The 26,560-nt window shown below is 44.1% G+C and overlaps 1 protein-coding gene across 2 annotated transcripts in view; it reads right to left on the reverse strand.

The window, feature by feature from the left end:
* The window catches only part of ELAPOR1 (endosome-lysosome associated apoptosis and autophagy regulator 1), a 53,364-nt gene that overhangs the window by 12,771 nt on the left and 14,033 nt on the right, over window positions 1–26,560 (reverse strand). For both annotated transcript variants that reach the window (XM_033152499.1, XM_033152500.1), the window contains exons 2-11: window positions 16,388–16,508; window positions 15,041–15,233; window positions 6,680–6,827; window positions 5,655–5,735; window positions 5,399–5,504; window positions 5,111–5,260; window positions 2,763–2,851; window positions 1,670–1,847; window positions 682–810; window positions 238–328 (exon numbers count right to left, since the gene is read on the reverse strand). In XM_033152499.1, the coding sequence (XP_033008390.1) occupies window positions 238–328; window positions 682–810; window positions 1,670–1,847; window positions 2,763–2,851; window positions 5,111–5,260; window positions 5,399–5,504; window positions 5,655–5,735; window positions 6,680–6,827; window positions 15,041–15,233; window positions 16,388–16,508 (1,286 nt within the window). The remainder of the gene's footprint in view (window positions 1–237; window positions 329–681; window positions 811–1,669; window positions 1,848–2,762; window positions 2,852–5,110; window positions 5,261–5,398; window positions 5,505–5,654; window positions 5,736–6,679; window positions 6,828–15,040; window positions 15,234–16,387; window positions 16,509–26,560) is intronic.

Consider the following 26,560-nt stretch of genomic DNA (forward strand, 5'->3'; position numbering starts at 1 on the left):
GCTGAGAGCTCATATACCGGTATGTTTCAAGGATTTGTTAAACTGAAAAGCCAACTCAATCCCTCATTCATTCTTTCGGTTATTGTTCACCAATGAGCACAGTGAGTTAAGGATTGTGGAAGAAGTAATGCAAGCAGCACACTCTTAAAGGGGAGAAGGTCCCACTGCTTGGACTCAGTGATCCTACTGCATTTTGGATGCATAGGCTTGCCATTGCCAGCTCAGCTACACACTCACCTGAACCCAGGAATCACCAGTGTCAGTATCATGAAGTCATTGTCAGAGGCTCCTGCTGCTGTGTAGATATAGTCACCAGCTACTTCCCACCCTGAAACAACAGACAGAACACCATCTCCATTCAGTGAAAGGGCATTACTTCAGTTGGAGATCATTAAATACACAGCTCTATAAACGCTTACATACTTCTCAGAGACGCGGGAAGTCCAATTGCCTGAGGCCAGAACTAGACAACTTAGCATGACGGCTGCTGAAAGCAGGCAGCCCCATGTCTCCCCTCTCTTCAATCTGGCAACATCTGACACTACAAGTGGACTGAGCAAGCGTCACTGCGCTGTGAACTTCCCCACTGCTTGCAGGGGCAAGAGACCTCGCAACATGACAGTGCCCAGCCATGCAAGAACTGCCCCAACGCCTTGGGTTAATATGTGTCCATGAAGATACCTGCCATTCCCTTATATTCAAAACTGGTTCCACTGAGGACCGTTGTCTCCATGTTTGCTGGCAGCGTGTTCCACCATTTGTATTCAAAGCCTAGAGCTGGTTCAGTCCCAACGGTGCAGTTGATGCAACCTGAGAACAGAAAGAAGCAACATTAGAATGCTGAAGCTCGGGAGGAGGAATTAACTCCAATGTGGAAGGCCGTCACTAGGTGGCTGGTGGGCGCTAGTAGCCCTTTCTGAAACAAAGAATGAGAATAACCTATATGGAGGCAGGCTTGGCAGCAACATGCTTCAGAGGTGTGAACATGTGCATGCCTACTGAACATATACTGCACACTTTTTTCAGGTGGAAAAATCCCCTTGGGCTGAGCTTTCCCACTTGATACCAAAGTGGCAAAATGGCCCAGTGAGGTCTAGTCACTATTTTGCGGCATCTTGAAATATGCTAGAAAAAAGTGTTTCCCAGGACTTACACTTACACTGCTGCCACAAGATAATATTACCTTGCAGGCCTTTACCAGGAGAGCCGTTGCATATTGATTCTTCCATTTGCAAAAGTGGTTGGGCAAGCAAACCCTAAGAATAGGCTGGTAGCTGCCTCTGCAAATTACCAATGAATTTCCTGATAGAAGAAGAGTGCCATATCATGCATTTTTGTTGTTGCTGTTTTTAATCAAGTAAAGGACAAAGAGGAGCTATCCAGCCAGTTCCATGGTGCTGTATCCCACCTCACAACTCTGTTGCCATTGGCAAGAATGTGGGATTATGAAGAATAGGAAAATGAAGAGCTCACATAAAGACTGGGCTCCTTTTTATGCCACCTCTGAAAGCAGTAAGCATAATTAACACCAGCTCCAAATCAATAACTTCAGGTTCCCTGCATGCATCCCCACTGACACTGCACAGGTCCCTATCATTGAAACATTTTAAAGAAAGTAATTCACGTGACAGTTTTGCCAGCCAAGAAGGAAAGAACAGAACAGCATTACCAGACCCATTTGAATATGATCCGTATGGGCAGGGCTCGCAGGAACTGGTGTTTGTCTTGAAAAAACCAGGATTGCAAGGTGGGCATGTAGTTTTTATGCCAGAAGCAGGCAATTCTACAGAACCGGGGAGCTCCTCGCTGCAGATCTTCGGTTCGGCCCACTTATACATTAACTGAGTCTGTTAATATAAGAAAGTGATAAGAGCAAACATTTCTACACTTTAATCCGCAAAAAGCTGTGCAATGCCTAGATATCTCTTTACGTAAACAACAATTACACAGGCTCTCTGCCCATGTGCAAAAAAGCATTATGAGGATATTCCAGGAAAGAATATCCTCTCACCCTCCCGGTGTTCTCCTGAGTTCCCTCCCCGAGTTTAGTAATATACTGTCAGTATGAAATGGTCCACATGGGGGTGCTCTTTGCACACAGCAGTGATAAGAAGAGCATTGCTTGAATTGACCCAACTACCCCAACATTCTGCTTTCAGTGACCAGGTGCCAGTGCTGGATTGATACATTTTGCCCCAGAGGGCAGGAGACCCCAAAGTCTCTCACTGCAAGGAATCCTGCACAGGCTTCCTTCTCTGAAGCAGGACACAAGGGGAGAAAGTGTTTCTCCCCTTTGTGCCCCATTTAGGCTTCCTTTTCTTGGTGGTGGTGGCATGATGATTGGAAGAACAAGTTTCTCCCCTTTGTCCCCACACACCACCACCAAGAGAAGGAAGCCTTCAGGTTCATGCCACATCCCACTGTAGCCACTTCCCTCTTCCTGAGGTAGACAAGGAGCTGAGGCCTTTCCAGGGCCACACACATCTTCTAATTATGAGAACCCAGCAGCAGTGGGTTCTGCTTATTAAAAGAGGTGGGTAGGCTTAGCCAGCCACGCCAAACTCAGGGCCTGACTCCTTTATATTCCTGCATGCTCAGTGACTCCTTATGTCCCTGCTTATTAAAGCATGTACAATGCTTTGCAGTACGGTCTTTTCCGTTAAAGGTAAGCTGTATAGCCATGTGCGTCAAAAAGCTAAACAAGAAATTTTCACTATTTAAACACCACCACCACAAACAAGGAAATCCAGAAGGTGAATTACCTCTCCATTGGTATCACAGGCTGTGTGAGTATAAAAATAATCCTTATCTGTGCAAGCTGGGCGTGGCTTGCATGATGCTGAACCTGGTTCTTTATTGAAAAGAGGAAACAATGGTTAAAACCACGTGAGTATGAAAGAATCTAGCAACAACTCAGCAGGAACTTCAGAAGGGTGCCATGCCCATCTCACACACATGCCCATATTTTATCTCTGCATAGCAGGTACTAATCACGGCTACCATAAATCTATTCAGTGTATTTAACTGGAGCAATGAGAAGGGCAGTGTGTGCATGTGTGCAGATGTACAATACAGGTCATTTCAGGCTTCAGTTCCAACATTTGTTCTCCTAGAAATTGTTAGAAGCCATTTGCCTCATATTTGCTTAAGACAATTGAATCTGATGGGAACAAAGAACACGTTTTTGCATCATGTTAAAGCAGCCGGCAGTTCCCAGCCCTTCTAGGGTAAGAAAAAGTGGTGGCAATTGATGAGAACATTGCAGGGATTTTGCCCTGAAGATGGAGCATTTTGTCATTAAGTTGAATACTTTCTTCCCCATGTAGGAAAGGGGAAACCCAAGGTCCATTGTTTCCCCCTATAGTTTCCAGCAGGCTGGTAAAATGCTTCAAGCATAAGGTTTTGAAGCTGATCAAGTCAAAGTCTTCATGCACGACAGCGACCAATCAAAATGCTGCAGTCTGATGTGCCAATTGCTGCCACTTCTTATAGGGGAACAGACAACACTGATATTGCACTCGCCAGATATGATGCAAGCCTGAGATAGCTAAGTCGGTAGAACATGAGAGTCTTAATCTTAAGAGTCATGGGTTCAAGCCCCATGCTCGGCAAAAGATTGCTGCATTGCAGGGGGCTGGACTAAATGACCCTCGTGGTCCCTTCCGACTCTACAATTCTGTGAATCTAAGCAACCACTAAGTGGAAAGAAACCGCTATGAGCCTGTAATTTGAGAGTAACTTTCCAAGTCTTTCTGCAAGGCAGAGTTCCATAGAACTGAGCAAATTATGCTCAAAGCATGAAGGCACTAACAAAATATACCCATTATGTAGAGAGCAATACATGTGAAGGATGCCGCAAATCCAGCTGTGTGAAATTCCTCCCAAAACACAGAATTGCAGATCAAAAATCTGCTTGAGACTTAGACCTACTTTCCATGGAGATGGTAAAAATGTGCCTACATTTAATGGGCTAGATCTTTCCAAACCTTTGTTTGGAGAATTCTCTGAAAAAGCTCAAGATTTCCCCAGTACTTTCCCAAAGCTCATATAGATCCAACCTGGGCTAATTTCTCCACCATTGCTAGAAATCTTGCTTGACAATTCTCTCTCTCTCCCCCCCCCCCCCCGCAACTTTCTTAAACTTATCAAATGGCCAGGGAAGAAGGAAAATGGCACCCAAGTGGGCTTGGTAAAAGCTGGGGGGGGGTCAGTTTCCCTATGCTTCCAGCTTGCAATAATAAATGCTTCTAAGCATGCCAACACCCTCCAGTGATGAAGGGAATTTAAATAACTGCACTTTTAAATGCCTTGCTATCAATAAGGCGGGAGGAAGTCAAAACAATACTTCCTGGTGCCTGTGTTAATGGAAACTGCTTAGAAATAGCTTTTGGCAAGGATAGCTAATGGGCTGTCTCCCAGGAGCTCCCATCATCTTTGACCCACTGTCTATGCTGGTTTGGGCTGATTGAGGCTCATCTGGGTGGGCACTACACTGACTACCCCAGGCCTTTGGTTTCATCTTCACTTACTATTTTCCCTCCTCTCCCCCTCAATTTCACATGCTTGTGAATGTTATTGGGAGACAGAAAAAGGGTGTGTGTGTGTGTGTGATCAGAGGGTTGATGCCAAATCATTACAAGCCAAAGCAAAAGCAGTACCCAACACTGCAGACTTAGCCTCTTACAGAAACAGGGGAAAGAACATTAATTACATTTTTGAAGAGGAGAAAGGAGAGCAATTGGATTTTTTGCGTTAGAGCAGGTGCAATGGGTTCTAAGCTGCCAGGAAGGTTTAGGTAGCATATTCAACTGAACTTGGAAGCTGGGCAAACAGCTGGGGATATGGGATACTTTTGCTTAGTAAAGCTATGGGAATAGACCATAGCTCAGTGGTACTGCCTCTGCCTTGCATATAGAAGGTCCCAAGTTCATTCCCCAGCATCCCCAGGTAGGGCTGGGAGAGACTCCTGCCTGAAACCCTGGAGAGCCACTGCCAGTCAGTGTAGACAATATTGAGCAAGATGGACTCCATATAAAGGCAGCTTCCTATACTCCAAAGTCATAAATCAGCCTCCTTCATAAGTTTTCTGATAATTAGCTAAGGTGCTTACCTGAGTACATTGCTGGCTCGCACTGGTGGCAGGAAGTAGCTCCTTTGCTGGAGTAGGAGTTTGCTGGGCATGGCTGGCAGAAGGAAGAACCTAATTTGGCTGTGTAGGTGCCTGCCTTGCAGGGAAAGCATTCAGAAGTGAAGGCTACTCCTAGGGAACGGGGGGGAGGAAAGGGGTGAGGTTGGATAGCAGTGCAAGAGAGGAAAAAAACCTTTTAGCCGCGACTGGGCACGACGACAGCTTGCATAGTGACATCAGACCCAAGACATGCACCAACCAAACACAAACCTGTAATCTCAATGTTCCTCACCAACACAGGCTTGGGAGTTTTGGACCACACAGAGAAGGCTGTCGTTCTCCAAAACAGAACATTGTTGCCCTGACTCAGCTCCACCTGCAAATGTTCAAAGCACAGACATTTCAAATCCCGGCTGATACTGAAAGGCGTTTGGGACTTCAGTACTGGGTCCCAGAAGCACACACAGGTCTCCTTCTCCAAGCCCCTGCTGGCCATAAGCACAGTTAAGGAGCTCTGTGCACTTACAGTGTGCGTCTCCCACCCTTTCTCTGTGGTTCTCATCCATCGTGACTCCTCTACAGTTGGCTGGCACTGGTCATTCTGAATCTGCAACAAATGAGAACCTGGGATGAGGATGCACGGGGTAAACAAGTTGATTTGTAGTAGTCAGCTTAAGATATCACAGTAAAATTAACATTTTTGCTGCTGGAGGGCAAAACTCTTTTGTAGGACCAAGTTCTAATGCTGTAGTGTAGAGAGAATGTATGCATAGCTTTAAAGGCTGGAAAGATATGCTGCTGTAGGTTTCTCTGGGCTCCTACAAAGTACAAGGTGGAGAAAGTGCCCTAACTAATCCTCCAGCAGCAAACTTAGAGCACATTGTTCAGAGATTTTTAAGAAGTTGAATGGTTTTGTGTCCATTTTGGCACTCAAGGCAACCATTCCTGTATCTACCCACTTTCTTAAAACAATGTAGAGGAAGAGCCACTTCTGTGAAAGAAATTGTGATTAAAATGCACCTCAATACACTTCAGAGTTGTTAAGTTATCTGAAGTGAACTTTAAAGAACACAGTGGTATATGTTAATGGCCCTGGAGATGGTATAAATGTTGGAAAAATCTTCTTGGCTACTGTGTTGTAGTGAATAGGGAGGAGAGGAGATGCCAAAGTAATAATGCTGTTGTTTTAAATGAGCATCATTATCTTTGAAGCGCAAAAGAATGGAAACCACTGTATCTTGAAAGGACTGCAAAAATAACTGCTGCCAAAATTCATTTGTCACCGGATGAAGTCCAAGAAGGAACAGTTCAGTGAGAGGCTAAATGAATTGCCAGCAACACAAAAACGAACCTCCTTCCATGTTTTCTGGTTTAAATATCAAGAATCCTTGTCCTTGACTGCAACAAGATGCAACATCCATTTTTCAGATAGGCCCAGAAAGTGAAAACTAGTGCAGAGGTGGTCATATAGGTAAAGACAGTGCCCAGAAGAAATCCTCCCTCACTTCACATGCAATATTAGCAAGGTGGATTGAGTTATAGGAAACATACAAAGAACTCAAAGACGATGCTGCTGTCTTGGTAGATGTACTCAAAGGAGACGGTGCCAGATTGCTTCAGATTAACAGCATACACCAGAGTGGCTGTGCACTCATCTGTGTTGGAGGCAATGTAATCTCCCTTAAGACTCCACGTTGACCTGGAACAGAACAAAGAGAAAAGCCCAGCCGTTAAGGGAGTGCTACTGTACAGTTCCAGAGAACAGACACTCCCTAAACATTACAAGAGAGTTACATTAACAGGAGAGATGGGTAAGAAAGCTAAAAGCACAAATGTCAGATGTTACGTCTCCACTGAAATATGGGTGTAATATTTATGAAGGATTCATTCCACCATTGTAGTTAATATACAAAATTGCCCAGAAACTGCCTGATCTCCAGATAAGTCTGTGCCAGGTTTGATTTTATCTGGAGATCAGCAACACTTAAGCAGGCTGCACTTAGTTGAGCCGTGTTGCCATTTTATACTGACATATTCAAGTCTATTCCACAATGGTCAGTATATTCCCTGTATATCACTCTCTCATTATATGCTAGGCCACAACATGAGGCTGCAGAATGATAGAGGCAATTACAAGAGGACAAAGCACGGGTTCTGTTTTGTGCAATCATTTCCAAAGCAACTGAAGAAGAAAAAAGAAATGCACCCACCCTTATTTTACATCTGTTGTAATGAAAGGCAAAGGTGAAATAGGAATGTGGGGATCTTAACTAAAATGGAGACCCTTTGCCAATCTGGCTGAAATTTGCGAGGTCTTATAACCTGGGGGGGGGGGGTAGCTGAATGTCCCCATCATGCCTTTCAAATAGAAAACCCCAAATATATAAGCTGGAGATGTGCAGTTTGTTCTCTCATTAAAAGGAGTGGGGAAAATGAAAATGACAGTAAGCAGAGGTAAGAACCAAAATGGATGAGTGTTAACCCAAAAACTTCTATCTACAGTATATCCTTCACATGCTCCAAGACAGGGGCAGATAATGTGCCTCTTAGCTCAGTCCTAGTTCTCTTCCCTACCCTGTTTCTTTGCCTACTATGGCGTAAAATCAGAATCATAGCAAGAAGGGGAAAGGGTGGGCAAAGCAGTCGGTGGAGGAACATGCAGGGTCTCAAACTTTATAGAAGGGCAGACAGGATCTCAAGGTTGATGATACTGCCCTAAGGGAAACGTGGTTTAATTTCACACATCATCAGTTCACTTAATTCAGAAAGAAATAAAAGAAATTGTTGTGATTATCATCATGCTTCCTTCTAATGACAAACAGTGTCACTTTGGGTGATAAAACTGGATGGAGGTGGAAGCAGGAAAACATGGCCAAGGGTAGTGACACTGATTTGCCCTGTGCTGATGTGCAGACAGTAATGGGGTGAAGGTGGCTGTAAAGACTCCTGAAATGAAAGGTAAGAGGTGCCTTTAGCTTCTCTGACAAACAACAAGCATGGAGGAGGGGCAGAGGAGAGAAAACCATGGTGGGTGGTGGTGGTGGTGAGAGGGGAAAGAACTATAAGTCTCTTTCTCTCTGTGTGTGTATTTGTGAGGTCCTCATTGTCATCTCTTACCATCTGTTCTTCTTCAACCCCTTTCTCCCCCCCATATTATACCTGCCTGTTTTCTTCCAGACTTAAGATAACCCTCCACCCCACCCCCCAAAATTACACTTCCTGGTCAATCAGAATTGTTCCACAGCCTGTGAAGCCCATTCCTTCCCCTCAGCTCATTATTTTCAGTCTGAAAAAATATGCAAGCATCTTATTCACTTTGCAGCAGAAGAGAGATAAAAGCCAAAAATACATACTATAGACTGCATATTTTGGGATTTCATACACATTTATGAAAACAAAAAGGCAACTTGCTCCTGTTCTTTTCAGCAAGAGGAACTCAGAACCTTTCACATGCATCGTTGCCACCACTCCATGAAAGGTATCCTGGATCTAAGGCAAACTGGAGGAACCAGACAGACCTTAACTTAATGAGACGAACCAGCAATGGTAATAATCTGCCCCTCTGCTTCTACAACTGTGCTTAGAAGTTTGATGAATAATTTAAGCGATATGAGAAGTAGGTTACATTTGCAAGTTGCACAAACACTTCTCAGCACCATGGTGTTGAGTTTTTCAGCAAAAAAACACTCTTTAAAGGATGTCTTCTGCCTGACGAGTCTCAGCTAGTTTATCTTCAGCGTCAAAATGATAAAAGCACCAGGCAGGAAAACAAGGTGGCAGTCCTAGGCTCCACTCGTCAGGGCATTTGAGGCCAATGGACAGACTTAAAGCCCCAGAGCTTGTAAAGCAGAGCTACTGTACCCCTTCAAATCCAGACTTCACAAAATACCCTCACTAAAACAGTTTTAGGCTTAACATCCATTTTCCTATCAGGATTAAAAAGTACAAGTAATCTCAAAACAGGAATGACTCAACTCCAGGTGACTGGGCAATGGCAGAGATCAGCTAGTGCTACTGTGGCAGCTAGGACAGCGATCTAAATTGAGGTCAAGGTGGTAGGTTGGCTTCCAATCTTCACTAACGGACCAGAACAGAGACTCCTGTTCTACTGACAACATAGGAAGCTACAGTACAGGCCTATCTTTGTGGAGTGCAATGTGTGGGAGGAGTCAGGGGTCAGCCCTGCCCAGACCACAGACCTGGATTCTCCTCAAAAGAGGACCAGCATCTTTCAGAAGATCTCCATATTGCCAGTGACCATGAAGAGCCATTGGATCTGGATATCCCTGCCTCAGAACTGGAGGCCCCCACACCAGTTCCCTTCTAAGCCTTCCTGACCTGGGGAGACAGACACAGGGGTAGGTTTGCATTGCCTCCTATTAACAGACTAGCAGCAAGGAAGAATATAGGCACGCCACATGAATTTTCCAAGATGCACGGTTTCTAATTAAATGCACTGGCAGGCTGCTCCAAAACAGAAGGTAAGGGTTAGGTTCCTCCTCTGCGTCACCTTACTCATATGCAGACATTAGCATACCCACATTACACACAGTATCTTTAAACAGGCTTTGCGCCTTTGTGCTAATTTTGTGAATGTGGGATCACTGTCAGTGCAGAAGTGAACACAGGAGAGAGGCACTGAAAGCCAACGTGGTTAAAAATCCAACCAGGACCAGGGAAATCCAGGTCCAAAGCCACACTCAGCCATGAAGCTCCCTGGGTGGACCTTGCACAAGTCACTGTCTCGGCCTTAAGGGATAGCTGGGTAAAATGGGGGTGGACAGCCATGTATGCCAACCTAAGCTCCTTGGGAAAAGGGTGGGGTGCAGATGCAATTAAGTAGAAATAATTTTGGTGAGTGTAGATCTGAAGCTTTACATTCCAGCTGAAAAGCAAGTCAGGCAAAACAGCCCTCTTAAGCCTCATGTTCTGAAAGGAACAACCAAAACTCCAGGATAGTGACAAGGAATTTGAGAAGTATTATTGTTAGAGGGATATTGCATTTGAGGAGATGTGTTTCTGCAGGGAGGACACAAACACAGAGGAGAAACTTCATTGAAGATGGTCATGTAAGGAAAAGAAAAATCTGTACAGATTCACCAGACCTTAACAACCCTGCTTCATGATTTATATACTTAATTCCTTGATCAAATGCTTGTTTGAAGTTGATCTGTAAGTTTGTAGCATCTTAGTTCACTCTTGATTCATCCAAAAAAGCTGTCTGCAGCCTCCTTTCCCAAAGCCACCTCCCATTCCTCCTGCATCCCTCACCTCCAGCAGACAATGACCCACCAACAGTGCAGCGTCCCCAAGACAAAGCCTGCTATCACTGCTGATCACCCCTTTCCACTCCCTGTTGCTGCCCCCCAAAGACAAATCCTTAGCATTGGAGAGAGTACTGCCCCCATCATTCAGCTCAACATTCCCTGGATCGGGCCCGCCTGCCCCCTCCCAAGCTGCTAGGAATTTCATTGTTCTCCTACTCCCATATGAGGGTCATCCTCTCCTCAGTCTCCTATGGTCCAGGTCCATAGGCGGCATAAGTGCTGGTCTGGGTCTGTTGGGTGGTTGAGGCAGTGGCATCTCAGGATCTTGTGCAGATCTACCCTGTTTAATGGCAGCCACGGCGCCCAGCAAGGCAGCAGGTGGGAGGCCAACCACCATGTCCATGAGGGCTACTGGGCCTCAGAGGCACAGCATGCATGTGAGCAGAAGACAGTTCAAGTGCTGTCCATGGTGCTGATCTTTGTGCCAGGCAACATACTCACTGAAACCAGAGTGCAGAGAGGATGCAACTCATCCACAAAGAGAATGCACATCCACCTCTGGGATACACTGGGGAGAGGCTGTGCAGCTGAGCTGGTTGGACAGCCTCCATAGCCACAGCCACACCTTCCTCCACTGGTGCTGGCACTGCACCAACACCTCTCCTATCCCTTCAAGATCCTTGGGAATTGAGGCCACTGATACATTACTGACATCACTCTGGCTGTTGTCCATGTCTTTGATGGGATATGGCAAGGATCTTATTTCCTGCCCCTAAGGCTCTGTTCAAAGCCTCCATTAATATCACGCCAGAGCAGATTAGTTCCCAGGCTCATTTCCTGGTGGCACCAAAGGTGTCATTCCACTGCTTGCAGGTGGAACCTGTCATGCAATGGTGGAGGCAGAGGGAGCCAAACCTCTTAAATACACTTATGTGCCACTTTCTCTGGCACTCCAGATAGGCAATATTATAGGGCACACTGTACCACTCATGTGGTGATCAAATAGGTGTTCAGAAAGCTAAAGATGAGACACCGGTGCTTCCATGACTTGATCCCATAAGAAAGTGACCAACGCAGTACAACCCATCAGAAGCTGCCCATGGTGGAAGACATTGCTGGGCAGAAACCCCTGGCAGGGCATGGAATGGGAGGATGATGCACAGGCAAGCGATTATTCAGCCCAGAACATTAGCAAATCCTGCGGATTTCTGCAGCCTTCTGAATACACCCCCAGCTATCAATCACTGTGGCTTTCCACCACTTCTCCTTTCTTCCTGTGGCTGGGCGCCACCCAGCAACTCTTCCTCCCCTCCTCCAGCTACTTGCTCTCACCACAGTTCCACATATTTCATCCCCTTTCATTAGCTCCTCTGCCTGCCCCATCAGCTGCTGTTTCCCAATGCTTGGTGCCCCTCTGGCACCCACCAGAACACTTACTCCCCTGGATATGAACCCCACTCATCCCACCACCATTGAGTTTTGCTCCCTGCAGTTTGCTGTGTTGGTTTTCCTCCTTCCCATTACCTCTGGATTTGGTTTCTCACCTAGCACTATTGAGCTTGGGTCCCTGCTTTCTCCCCAGGTTGGTGTTTCCCCCTCCCTTTCCACCACACCTCCTGTCTCCATTGCTGAGGGTAATCCTGCCCTGTGCCAGGCCTGTAACTCACAGTTAGCATTTGGTTTTTTTTTTCTTTTTTTGTCTGATTTGGAGTCCACAAAAACCTTGCACTAGAAGTTACATTCCCATCTACCCATCCTGCAATGAAATATTGCAGGAGTCTTGTGGTCTGACAGATATGCCACTAAGGACACCTAGTGGCACACAGGTGTATTTCCTATCTGACCTGTCCAACAAACAAACAAACAAACAAACAGGCAGACAGACAAAGTATGAAAGAGTCACCATAGCCCCCCTAACGAGACCAAAGTCCGCACAGCCAGGACATGTGAGGCATATGTACCATGTTGATAGTGCTGAGGCAACTGGCTGTTGAATTCCCCTACATCCAGTGAGTACTCATGTCAATATGGAGGAGGAGGGAGGCCACTACAGGCAATTCAGTTTGGGTGCCTGAAACTCTCTTTCATGGGGTTCATTTCCCTTCTGCTAGTCTTTCGGTGGCCTGAGTTCCACGCTTGTGAGGGTGTAGCTGACGAGTCTGGATGTGGCAGCACTGTGTCTCCCTGTCTCAATGCTCATTCTCCACCTATAGCATGCCCCGTTTTGGGGTTCTCCACAAGGTTAGCTGCTGGTGGGTGCATTTTCACCTGCCCAGAAATCTGTGGGTTGGCAGATGTATTTCTGCTGTTGTGGAGTCCTCCCCCCATGCAATACAGGCAGCTTTTCACTGGGGGAGGCCTACTTATGTCTCATCCAAACCTTTCCCAGGCAGGGATATATATAGTGGTCTGGACTGCTTGAGCAGAGATCTCAGAGCAGAACGGAAAACAAGGCATGTCAAGATAAATTAAAATAACTGACCACAAATCTTCTCTATATACTATTTGACTAATAGTATTCTTCATAATTAAAAAGATGCGAACTAGAAGTGACAGACAAAATTGGGTGGGGGGAATAATGTGCTCATTAAAATTGAATGAAGATTCATATTAAAAACCTGCACTAGAAGTTATTTTTCCATCTTCTTTTACTGCTAAGAAGCAAAAACTGAAATTTCAAAGATGGCCTTTAAATGAAAGCAATAATACACAGTTCCCCTGGCAGAGATTTGCCTTTATATAAAGGCATCTAATGTTAAAATTATTCCTTTTCCTTTAGCCCTTTGTACCCATTTTGCAAAATATTGATTTCCCACCCCCTATAGTTTTGTCACTTCCGAGGGGGAGAAATGAGAATAGAAAATGAAGCTATTAAATACTGGTTTGAACTGATTTTAAAAACTAACCACATTACAATACTTTAGGAAATTACTGAAAAATAATATGCTGGTACATTTCTGCAGTGAAGTCTGTTTAATTTTAAATGTTAAAAAACCCCATAGTGCTGTGCACTATTCCTGGGGCTATAATTCATATAGCAATAAAAATGTCAGAATCTAGTAATGTACTTTTTTATTTAGAAATTAAATGGCTGTCTGTTTTGTAAGTAAACAAATCCCTGGACTTAAAAATGAGAAAGTCACAATATCTGTTCCCTAGGTAAAAATTAGCAAGTCAAAATAACCCAGTGGGAGCAATGACAGAATCTGCTATTGCAATTAAAACTTAATCAACTGCCTGTATCTAACCACTGTGTGACCATACCAGTCAGGAACCTGGGCTTTCCTTTTCAAAAACCAAACCAAAATGAGAGTCTAGTCTATACGGCTGCAAAATGAGTGAAATCTCAGGTGCAAAGGGGAAACAGAATTTCAGCTGGCAGGAAATGGGGATCCAGTGCATTATATATCCTCTTTGTCTCTTATGATTAGGGGAAGCAAACTGAATTATGCACAGTAAGTAAATATATGCAAAATGTATTTAATTTACTTAACCCTGGTAAAGAATTCTGGTCACATTGGGAGAATTTACACACTCTCACTCACACACAGTGTCAAATGTCAGAAATGCTAGGGTGCTGGTGCACATGAACTTACCATTTCAATTATATACCAGGGCTGGCAAACCTATGAGGTACGGTGAGGCAGCCACCTCAGGCAGCAAGAATCACAAATGCAGCAAATCCGGCCTCAAAAAAATGCATTGTCCATTGCTACTGCCATGGGGGCAGCAACAGCTATGGCAGGCTACTTGGATGCTGGGTCTGCATCCTCCTCAGTAGCAGCAGCAGCAGCATCAGCAGCGCCATGCTGCCTCCACTGCATGCTCTCAGCAAATTTCCTAGGAAGGAAATGGGAGGGACTGCCCTTTGGGGTCTCCTGGCTCTGTACTGGCCCAACGTGATTCAGGGTGGGCCTCTTTCCTCATGCAAGACCCTTCCCCCCCCAACAGACACACTTTCCCCTGCTGTAGATCATTACTCACCCCCTTGTTCCCTGGCATGGGGAAGCACCATTTTGTGGTTCGCCTCAGATGCCAAAATGTCTTGGGCCAGCCTTACTACAGACAGTGCAGCAACTGATCAAACTTAGGGAAGAGTGTATTTTCCTTTTCCATCCCATCCCATTGCTATTCTCTGGGGTTGTTCTGTTCCACATCCCGTTTTGCCTGCCTTTTGGTTTGGCTTGGATAATTTCTAAAGTTAGTTTTTTACTTGGCACATTGCTCAGTTTGCAGTTCATGGCTCTCCCCCCCCTTAAAAGTGACTAATGCACACCAGTGCATATACATATTGATTAAATCATAGTTTTAAAATGAACCTTGATGCAACCACACCAGGATTCCCTTTTTGCACAGAGATTTAATTCATATGCATACATGCTGGTGTGAATCACGTGCTGTGAGGAGGGAGGGGAAGCTACAAACTGAGAATGGCATCAACTGAGCACGTGCAGCAGTCTGGAAATCAAAGGCAGGAGACTAGCAAGATACTGCTCCAAAAACAAGACTGGGTAATTCAGACCCTCAGGATCTGTGGAGAAATTCACAAGCACCCCCACTTAACCAACGTGTTTAGCTTTTAGAATCAGCAGCCTATGTGATGATGATGTGCTCTAGCAGAAATGAGAGCAACAAGCTCACTCACATGGTGCAGTTTCCCAAGGACTCTGAGAAGCTGTAATCAATTTCAAGGTTGGTTGCTTTGTTGTCAAAACCATGGGGCAGCTCATCCCACTCGTCGAACCTGATGCCAGTGCCCAGAGAATATGTGCCCTCTGCACACGGTTTGCATGACTGGTTCTTCATGTCCAAGAATTCGCCAGCTTTGCAGGAAAATGCTGAAATGCAGAAGAGAAAAACTGTGATCAGGGGGAAAGGACAAATGAAAACCAAACAGAGACTTCCTTGAGTGATTCCTAGCATTTAAATAACATGCTGCCCCAATGCATCTGCTCCGGCCAGACTGAACTCCGCAGATCTGTGGGTTGCCACTTAATAAGAATCACAAGTTGGGAGAGTCCTACTGTTCTCATGTCTTGCTTCTGTTTCTCATACACATCCAGTTCACCACTGGTGTAGCTTCTTATACAATTTTAAACCACAGTTCCCTACAATATCCAGACTCCAAGAATTGTGGTTTGCTTAAAATTCATTGAATGAGAACAAACCAAGATGTAACTATGGTTCCTAATCCGGGTTTGCTCATTAACTAGAGTTATAGGATGAGGCCCCTGTGGGAATCTGTGGGGCTTTGGATCCAACAGACTCAAAGCCTCTTGTGGCCCTGCAGTGTCCCATTTCAAGGCTCTCTGTGGTTTACTGCCAATGGGAAAACCCACCAGCAGAAGCTTCCCACCTGTCAGAGAGAAGCTCAGGACCTCTGGCATAGCAGAGCACCTTCAGCAATGGAGAGGCAATACTGCACCATCCTCCCAGTCCCCCAGCCATTAACATTGAGTGTGTTGGGGGTGGGGGTGTCCAAAATTGTATCTAAATTACATTACAAGCGCAAAATAGAAAATTTCAGCAACATGTCAATTTCAAGTCAAATATGTCAATGCTAACTTTCTGATTGTGTATGGAAAGTTAACATGCACGAAATACAGGCAACTCTCCACCTGTGTTGCATTCTGGGTGATTGTACATGTCAGCAGTCACAAGTAAGCCCGTTCCATCCCCTTCTGGGGCCAAAAGGCATTGGCGGTTGCACAGCAATCAGATGCACGAAAAATGGTCACCGCCTGCATTCAAAGATATTCTAAGCATTGGTGAAGGGCGAGAGGCAAATAGGACACAGAAGTATTCCAGATCAAGGGCTGAAATTGGTATCTCTCTCTTCTGAATGTTCAACTATTAACAGGGGTAGACCTCATTTTAGCACACTGCACGATGTGACATCTCGTGCCCCATGGCTCAACGTGGCTCTGGAGCCTCCAGTTGGCTGGAATAAACCATGTAAAGGGAAGGTGTGATGACAGCAGTCATAGCTTACAGCATTTTGTGCCTTTGATGGGGTCTGGCAAGCCGGTACAGATTCCTGGGTTGTGCGGTACAGCTACTCTCCATCTGGAGCCTTGGCTGTCACATGCTGTGTATTCATAATGGTATTCAGACTGAAAGAGAAAGTGCAGGGGTGAAATAACACCGTGTGCATTTAGCACCAATGATAGATGCTTTCCCACTTATTATAGAAGATTGGTTCTCCACAGGACATCAGGTTATTATGCTCAGAGCCGCAGAATTTTGCACAATAGGAACATGTAAACTAGATTTGGTGGCCCCAGCATTAAGGTAACACACTAAACGTGCCACGGGCTGGTCTATCCTATAGACACATGCAATTCTATTCTCTAGAGCAGCTACTTCTAATTTATGCTAATTGAGAGAATAAACTGGACTTTAATAATCCTATGCCTGTGCCTACAAATTCCAGAATCAAGGCAGATTTGAATAACTGTTCTGTTGATAACATGCCGGACTTTAAAGCAGATGAGATTCCATTTACTAAGCACAAGCTCATTTCCAGAGAAAGTGTTTATGCCACTATAAAGAAACTGTGCTGATACAGTACAGTAGTTGTGCAAAGTATGAGCAAATGTTATCCAAATCCATAGTAGAGCCAGGGTACATGAGAGCTCCAGTTACCTTACTACGTGCAGCAAAATCCCATTTCCCCAACTCCTGGCGCAGGTCTACATGTTAGGAGGAAAACACAGGATTCACAACCCCATGTTTTCTTTATAAGGGAAATGCTAGGTGGGAGGCATTTTCAAGCGAGAGAAAGTAGGGAGTGCTTAACTCTTCCTTTACCTATTGATTTGGCTTTGCAAAACATGAGATCACAAACAAAGCCTGGTGCAGGGAAGGCATCCTTCGCTCCCTGAATCATTTCTGAGTTATGCAGAGCAAGGTGGTAGAATCCAGGGGCAGGGATTGTTGTGGTTGCTGTTGTATTTCTGGTTGTTGTGATTTTACAAAGCATATTTCTTCACAGCTGCTCTAAATTCTCAGGGCTCCTCTAGATTTTAAATATTTAGCAAACAAAACTATGTTTATCCTAGCATTATTAGGGATTAGTGTAACAAAACTGGTTGTTCATTAAACAGGTTCCTGGAGAAACCCGGATATAAAGTGTTGCCTAAAAGGCAAAACAATCTTTCTTTAGTTCTCTAAACAGATGGAGTACTGGAGTATTTGACCAGGGCCAGAGAGAACGGTTCTGGAAATGAGCCAACCCAACCAATTCTCCCATGAGTCACCTGACCAAGTAATACGCTCTCTGTTTCTTTGCAATGAAGGCATACAGGGCTGTTCTACATATTCTGAGGCTGATCTACCGGTATATATTTATTTTGGCATTTCCTACTCACTATGATGTAGCCATTCTCATTTTAGTAGAAAATGCAAAGGTCATATGTTTAATCTGTTTAATGGACTGTGTTCATTCTGTACGTTTCATATGTATTCAGTTCTGCTGTTAGCCACTAATATTAACAAACTTAATACAGATTAATCAATCCTACTGGGCAACTGCTCTTCTTCCTCTCTTAACAGCGACTCTCCTTTTTGCGTCCAGCTTCAAACTGTAAATATACCTAATTTTCATTTATAAAAAGAAAATGTTATTCCTTCGGAGGTAGTAAGATGCATTAAAATGTGTGGTATGTAGTACACAGCCTTAGCCTTGGTTTTCTGTTTGGTGCCAGGTGAGGTCTTTCGGCTTGTTTGTGTTTTATAATGTTAGAATATTGCCTTCTCTATTGGCAACATATTGTACAGTTTGATATTCACAGAATCGTAGACTTGTAGAACTGGAAGGGATCATAAGGGTCACTTTGTCCAACCCCCTGTGATGCAGGAATCTTTTGCCCAATGTGGGGCTTGAACTCACAACTCTGAGATTAAGTTGCATGCTCTACCGAGTGAGCTATCACACTGTCATGGTATATTATTGTTTTAATTCTTATGAGCTGCTCTGAGAGCCTTGGCCAAAGAGCAGCCAACACGCAAACAAATCACATAAATCAAAAATCCTTCCCATAAAAACAATCTTGACTTTTGCTTGGGACAAAAATACAGCAAACTACCTTGTTTAGGATCTATCTTCCTTCAGAATCTAGATGCCGTAAAAGAGAAGCTTATTTTGCTCCCCGACAAGAACAAAGGCCTGCCTGCAAATGCATTGGTAAATTTCTTAGGAACAAATGTAATTAATATCATACACTTGCTTAATAGCAAATGCAATCTCCAGCTAAGTCCCCGAGTGACTAGGTTAACATGCTTTTAATACATTTTTCTTATAAAAACTCTTTATAATGTGTTCTATTGTTCCTGAAAGGGCTGGTGCAAGACATTTTGCCACCTGGGGTAAAAGGCACTCTGGTGCTGTTCATTCTATGTAGAGAAGCCAACTGGAATCTTACTTCAACACAAGCAAAGATGGCGCACTCCACCACATCCCATAGGGCATGCAAGGTAGACCACATGGTGCACACCTACCTCTGTCCTCCAGCTTCTCACTGCCACACCACCACCCACACAGCATGTGCTACCTGAGGCGGCTGTCCCACTCTGCCTAAGGTCAGATTCTGGTCCCCAACTACCTTCCTTGTGATCTAATGCTACTCATTTCATTTGCAGCTGCATTTTTCTAAAAGCTATAGCGAGCCAGCAAATCTCATTCTGCCTTGGGATTGCATTATTTGGATACAGTAATATTTATGAGCCAATGTAGTGTAGTTGAGAGAGAGTTGCACTAAGACCGGGGAGATCAGGGTTCAAATACGCCCCCCCCAAGCTATGAAGTTCACTGGATGCTGACCTTGGGGCCATTCGCTGCCTAACCTACCTCACAGGGTTGTTGTGAGGGTAATATGGGGGAGGAGAACTATGTATGGCACCTTCAGCTCCTTGGAGGACTGTTGGGATATAGATGTAAAATAATAATGATGAATAATAGGAGGGAAGACCCTTCAAAATATTAAAGTATCTTGGAACATAGAGGACTGGAGTCACAGAATCAGGCATGCATTCCTAACTCCCAATTCATCCCAGAATTCCACCATTTAATGTGGGGAAGGGAGGTTTCTTTGAAAGGGAAAAAAAATGCACCACACCATCCCCATACCATTCAGGGTGAGAGTTGGCTGTGCCATTTTGTGGACAAAGGTGCTTTGGTGTTAAGCATAATTCCACACAGTGATTAGGTCCGGGTTGGCAGTTTGCTCACGCATCACCTGACATGTAGATTAATCTCTTTTCTGTTTGTAATACACGAAGCAGCCCTACGTGAAACAGCGGCAATGAAAAGGCAGCCTTTTGTAAAAGTTTCCCAGATGTTAATTTTAACAGGATTGATGAAAGCCGGTTCTTTGCTTTCCGCGGACACCTCCTGCCCTGCCCTTCACTTATCTTTGACTGTGTTCCGCACATCCATATGGAGGAACAGCTGCTACATGGGTAAAGTGTTCCCTGCTAATCACCTTGAAAACCCGACACCCCTCCTCCGTGCAGAGGCCAGGGAGGGATGTTTATGCAGAAGTTAAGCTAATGCTCAAGGCAAAGGCAGCCGCCTGGAAGAGTTAGCCTAAAAGCCTGGCAAAAATCACTTTTTGTGTTAAGCTGCAAGTTGAGCACCTTATCTTCCCACTCCCCCCAAAATCTAAATAGTAAGGAAATGAATAGATTATAATCTGTTTAGAAATAAGGTTCTAAGATTTCCTCGTTATTTCTTCAAAAAAACAAAACAGCTAATTATTTCTAACACCTAAATCTATATACCTGAGAAAAAGCTCTGCATTTGAACAAAGACATGTAGGGTGGCTGCATAAGAGCAATGATGTTGCTGAGAAACCCCTGCTTTTGTTCTTACAGCCTGTGTAGTGTCAAACTGCAATCCTCTGCAGACCTTCAAAGTGCCGGCACAGTGACAAACAGGATTACCACCGTCCCCTTCATGGGGCACCTGCTGGTTCCACCTGCCATCCACATGTTTGACTTAAGGCAGAGTGTGCAAAAAAGCTTGCTTGAAAGGAACTTAATATGCACAGACCTCATCTGCGCAATCTGTACATGCAAACCCAGAACTCCCAAAATAGGAGGCTCCTATGAAAACCAAGAAGTGGTACGAGACTCAAATGTTTTTAAGATCTGATGCAGCAACCAACAGAAAGAAAGAATCTGAAGCAAATAATGGAGCCTCTGTTTGACATAAGCATAAATTAATCAGAAAGGGAGCTGTCAAATGAGGCAAAAACAAACACAAGTCAGGCAAGAGGATGCAAGATTTCTCAAAGAAGCTAGCTTTAAAGGGCCCGACAAAGCTGTGAGAGAGACAATAAAACAGCAGGAGAAATTCAGCGCTGATAAAGACAAGTGTGGAAATATATCAAAAGAAAAGCTCAAAAATGGTAAGCAAACGTAAATAATGAATTGCAATTTAATTAGGATGCAATTCCATATTGAAGATTTGACAGCTTTTGACTTTGGCAGAAGCCCCCACCACATTGGTGGAATACCAGATATGCAGCCACCACAGCAGATTTGCCAGGGGAGATCTGCTGGTGTAAACCCTCCACAGGCAGCAAAAATACGCCAGTGAAGCAGCTGGAATGGGGTGCAGGCACATGCAGGGCATGGGCAGCGTGAGGAAAGAGCGTGCTTGTACCATATTCTACGCTCCTTAGATCTGCAGCCATGAATGCCATAACTTTACACCAGCTCAGGCAAAAAAACAACTGTGCTATATGTCCACCTAGACGGATGCAACCCATGAACATTTAGGATTATCACCTACGCCCTATGTTAGGGGACATAAAACCTGCTCTTTCAAACAAGGGACAATGTATCATAAAACACAGTACCCCCACTATTATATTAAATTTATATTAAAAAGCAGGATTTCTGGGGAAAGGGGTGGGGGCTCCTGGAAAAAAGGGAGCAGGGCCACTTGTCACTTTTTTATTACAAAGAGCAGTCTCTATATTCTTCTGACAGGGTCCAGACTGTCTCACTGAGACGTCCACTCCCAAATGGCTGCTTTGTGGTCGGGTGGGGCCAGTGAGGGCCCCCTCTGATCTCTTGGGCCCTCAGCCAGCGCCCCACCTGATACGCCAGCAGTATCTAAACCCCCTACACAGAAATGCTACAACTCAGACAATAGGGCATATGGCATGGGCCTGTATCTCTAGCCTCAGGTAGCTCACATTTGATGCTCACATGCAGCCTCCCCCCATTTCCTATCACCAAAAGAGCCACTTTGCATCAACACAGCTTCTCTCCAGAACACTCGTACAAAACACAAGGATATTGCTGAAACTTCTCTTCCCAGAACCTTATCTGGTACAGTATCTCACCTTGGAGATTTAGGCCCAAATGCCAAGTTTCCTTCCGCTCCCACAACTGGAGATGCAAGGACACAGCACCCCACGCAGGTAAGCAAGTTAAAGAAAAACCCTTGCTGTAATGTACAGTATAACCATTGCAGCTGTCTCCCCCACTCCTTTCATAGTACATAAATACTGTGTCTTGTTTGAACCGTCTTGCCCCAACACTCTTGCCCTCCCCAAGATCAGTGCTCTCTACATAGAGGAGGTACTCATCCTCACACCCAGGTGAACTCTGTTGGCAAGGCTATAAACAAGCATGAGAGGGTTCTGCTCTTTTTCTTTTATACAGAGCAAAAAGGGAAAAAATAAGTAAATCAAAGGATTTTGCTGAACTTGTTCAAGGAAAAAGTTTAGCTCAGCACCTTCATTTATAGTGCAAACATGATATACTTTTCCTTCTGCTTAACTTAAATTCAGAAGGCTTATTTAGCTTTGCTGCAGAACAAGCTTTGGGGTTTTGTGACATGTTAAACAGTGTTTTGGCACTGTATTAGCATTTTCTTAAACTAATAAGAGACAAAGGGCTCTTGAAAATATAGATCCTTTCTCAAACATCATTTAAATTAGATCTAGCTAGTGTGCAAAAAGTGATTTTGTTCCTAGGCTGATGAACAGCAAGTGGTTCAAAATAGCAATTGAAAACAAGCCAAGCCTTTGAAGTTTCACAGCACTTGAATATCAGGGAAGGGAAAAGGTAAGACAAGAGTTATTATATTAAGACTGTTTGACAGGGAAGGTTTTTGAAATCCCTTGATCTTTCTCAGTACATCCAGTTTTTACAGAAAGGTGCAGCCACACACATTTTCTACTAGAACAGTATATGCCACTTGATCACAGAAGAACTATCAGACTTTGGAAGAAAATGCATTTTAATACAGGAGAAAATGCTACGGGTTTTGTGCTTTCAAAAAGCACCCAGTATTTTCCTCAACCAAATACAAATATGTGCACCCTCAAAGACTGCAAAACATTTGCCATGTAAAACTTCTGCAGGGAGTATTTCACTTCTCTGCTGCCCGCCCCACAACCAAAAAGTGTTGGAGATTATGTACTTGGCTTCAATTTAGTTTCATCGCATCTACCATCACAACGCACATAATAGAAAGAGGTTAATGAATGTGTTCAACAAGGGAGAGGGACAGAAGCTGAACCTAGAGAGTGAGTTACTCAGGAGCAGAGCCATGCAAAATCTATGCATGATCCCGTGACAAAAACACACACACTTTTTCAGTACTTGCTCTGTCTGGTGTAAGTGGACTGTACATCTGCCCATGGAACAATGCTGAGTGGAACCCCCGGTCTTCCAAATCACAGGCATTCAACAGGCCTAAACATCACCCTCAAAATAAAGATGTGCAGAATGTCACTTGGAGGTGGCACTCGGAGGTGGCACTGCAAAGCTGGGGGCCAAACTTGGCAACATGTTAAATGGATGGTTGAAATTAATGTGCCTAGCTTTCTTATAATTTGTGGCTGAGGGGAATCAGGATATGGACCCTGTACCAAGGGGCAGTTAACAGTTTCTGTCAGCCGTGTTCCTGGCAAAATCTTTCTTGCCCCCTGCCCCAAAAGCTGCTATTTGAACCAGGAGGGAAAGTGCTACTGGCATCAATGGAAGCTTCCCTCCTTTGTCATGCCTCATGTCCCATTCCATCCCTGTACTGATGTCTGCATGTGTACCCTTCAGTGCAACCATGTAAAGAGAAATACAAGAATGGAAAAGAACAAAAACAAACTAACATGGAACAAAAGGCAATCGTTTGGGCTCAGCCCAAGAGATTTGGCCCAGATCCCTGTCCTTATCTGTATGCACAGTGGCACAGAATTCTCATTACTGGTTGAAGCAAAGAACAGGGCAGTGCATTGCTCTCTTTCAGCCTATGCAAGCAATTCCCAGTAGCCAGATTTCACAATTTTAAAAACATTTCACTGGGATAGTAAAATTCTTCAAGGAGGAAAAATTACATAGTAAAAACAATTCCAGATGAAGCTCAGAAAGGCTACAACAAGTGCTACTTTTCTGTAATGAAAGTCAAGTCCAAGAGGTATCAAGTGTAACAGCTACAAGTTGAGCTTCCAGGCTGGATCCACTGTCTTTAAACTGAACTCACCCTGCAAAGGCTCAGCTGCTGTGCACTTGCTTTGCACGCATGCTGCCCCAAGACCGAGAAGGGCCTCTGTAGGAGAGCAATTCCCAGTCACGGTTAATGATGCTGGCTGGGTGAGATGCACCGCTGCATCCCAACCACCTGCACTTGTTTAATGGGTACAGTGCCTTCCCTCCCACCCTTCACTCTATGTGCCTAATTCAAGCTATTGTCAGACTATCCTCCAGATCTATTAATTTGCCTCTTTGAATGCCGGGGGGGGGGTTGTTTAATTATTGCTTCAGTCTTATATGTAGCAGCATTCGACATTTTGATTTAGCTATGGAGCTAGAGCAGCCTACAATGCTTTTAAACTTAACTGTGTGTGTTGGGTGTAAAAAATATGTTGGAACACAAAGTCAAGCACTCAGTTTCATGCATTCTGTCACTTAAACACCCAACTGAGATCGCAACCTGTGCTTTTTTGATTGCAGAGAAATCTATCTTTTTATCTGGCAAAACACTGAAGGACAAGCCATTAGCAGCTCACATATATTCAGCCGTGTCTGGATGGTACGCTAAACCACTGTTTAAAAGCAATGTGAATGAGTCTAGCTTCCTTCAGGGCTCTCCCCACCTAACCCATGGCTAAAAGAAGGAACATATAAGCTCTTGCTTTGCTTTTAGCAAACTATGACTTGCTGCGTTGTCAAAACTGAGAATAGTAGTTTAACACTAACTATGGTTAGGGTTTTTATATAAAATCAAGACAGCTTCATAACTCACAATTTGAAGCTGACTTGTTTGGAAATTAAGTGCAGTTAGTGAGAAAACATTGTTCCTGCTTCAGATAGCATGGGAAGTCACAGTTTACAAAAAAGGAACAGCCTCTGGACTCATGTTCTTGGCTGTATGGGAGGAATAGAGTTGCTCAGGAAGAGGGGAGGGCTGATTCATGCAGTGTTAAACCATCGTCTAATGTTACATCTGAACTTGGTCATTGTCTTACCATTTTCTGTAAGGCATACATGATTCTGTCTGCTCACCATCCCTCTATTTGCATGTATGTGTGCACACCCATCACTCAAGAGCAATACTTTAGCACAGAGTTTGACATTTCCAGGCTATTAAGGAAATTCCAATTTTAATGAGCAAGAACTTCTGTGAGATTCATGAGAATTCTCCTGGACATAAGCTTACTGTACATATCTATTTATTTTCCTTGGCAAGAGACTGACATTTGCTCCTGGCACTTGTCTGAGCTGTTCTTTATTTGGCACATTGTAAGGATAACCTACCCGAGTGCAATGAATAGCAGGTAAGTCAGAAAAAGAGGGGAGAAATAAAAAGAATTCTACTGACAAACCACCTTTCCAAACAAGAACATATACTAAATATGAAAACCCCCACAAATGAGGGGTATATTATGCAAAACAAGTAATAGTCATGTAAAGAAAAGATACTTTTCTTCTGTAGAAAATAGATGGGAGATAAATTTAAAACACACACACACACACACACACACACACACACACATTTGGTCTAACACAATGGGGAAGGGCTATTGCTTGACTCTATGTTTTGCATACAAAACGTCCCAGATTCAACCCATGTCAAAGCCTTTTCTTCAGTTTGCGGTTGGACAGAAATGAGGAGTTGGGGGGGCTGTACCATTAGAAAACTGATAATGTGAAGTTTGAAAAAAAGGGGGGAAATTAGACATGTGAGGCATAAGTGTTTATTAAGCAGTTAATTGACATGAAATGTCAGGGACAGCATGTACCCAAATTATATCAGGGTAGAATGTGCTCCATTTCGATACTTAAAATAAACTGCCCAAACCAGATTAAAACATATTATTTTGGGTGGGAACCACCTCTTCTTCACCATCATCTTTTGGCAGGTAACGCTTCATTTTATCCTTGTAGCTACTCTTAAAATATTCCTGTTTTTGTACCTGTCACCAAACTAAGGCAGACTCATAAATGAACCGTCACTATATGGTAGATAAGAACTAGTGGCTCCTATGGAGAAACTGCCATTGATACAGGGTGTAAAGCATACTTTGTGTTCATTCAGCCTTTGCTTTTTCAGTGTGGGGGGTACAATGGGGAATTGGTGCAGTTGCTTTTTAAAAAACCCTCCCAGTGTCTCCAAGCAGAGCTGGGAAAGACTTCAGTCTGAAACCCCACCAGACAGTATCAAGCAGGTGTGGCGGTAGATTGGAAACTACTGGCAGATCTCTGGGTGATTTCCAGGAGTGTGGTAAGGGAATCCAACTGTCTAGTAATAGTAACACCAAAAATAGGTGGGGCAACCCAGCCAGATGGTTGGAGTATAAATAAATAAAATAAACAAAATAAAAACAAAATAAAATATCACACACACACACATACACAAAAATCCCAAATTAGGCTGCTGAAACAAAGAAAGCCTGCAGGGAAATCTAGGCTGAACATATGTTAAGGGGCACTCTGCCCTTAATTCTTAGGGCTTGTCCACACTTCTGCTTGCCCCATGCCTAGAAAGCATGGGTCTAAGCAAGTTTCCCCTTCCCCCATTCATTTCCCAAGAAAAACCTGCTCTTTAGCTTTAAATTGGCACAAATGACAGTTCACGGAAAACCCGAGTGCCATTTGCTCTGACTGAGCACAAAAGAGCATTTTTTCCCCAGGGGAAAGCAGTGAGACA

This window comes from Lacerta agilis, chromosome 6 (genome assembly GCF_009819535.1).
Source record: "Lacerta agilis isolate rLacAgi1 chromosome 6, rLacAgi1.pri, whole genome shotgun sequence".
NCBI lineage: Eukaryota > Metazoa > Chordata > Lepidosauria > Squamata > Lacertidae > Lacerta > Lacerta agilis.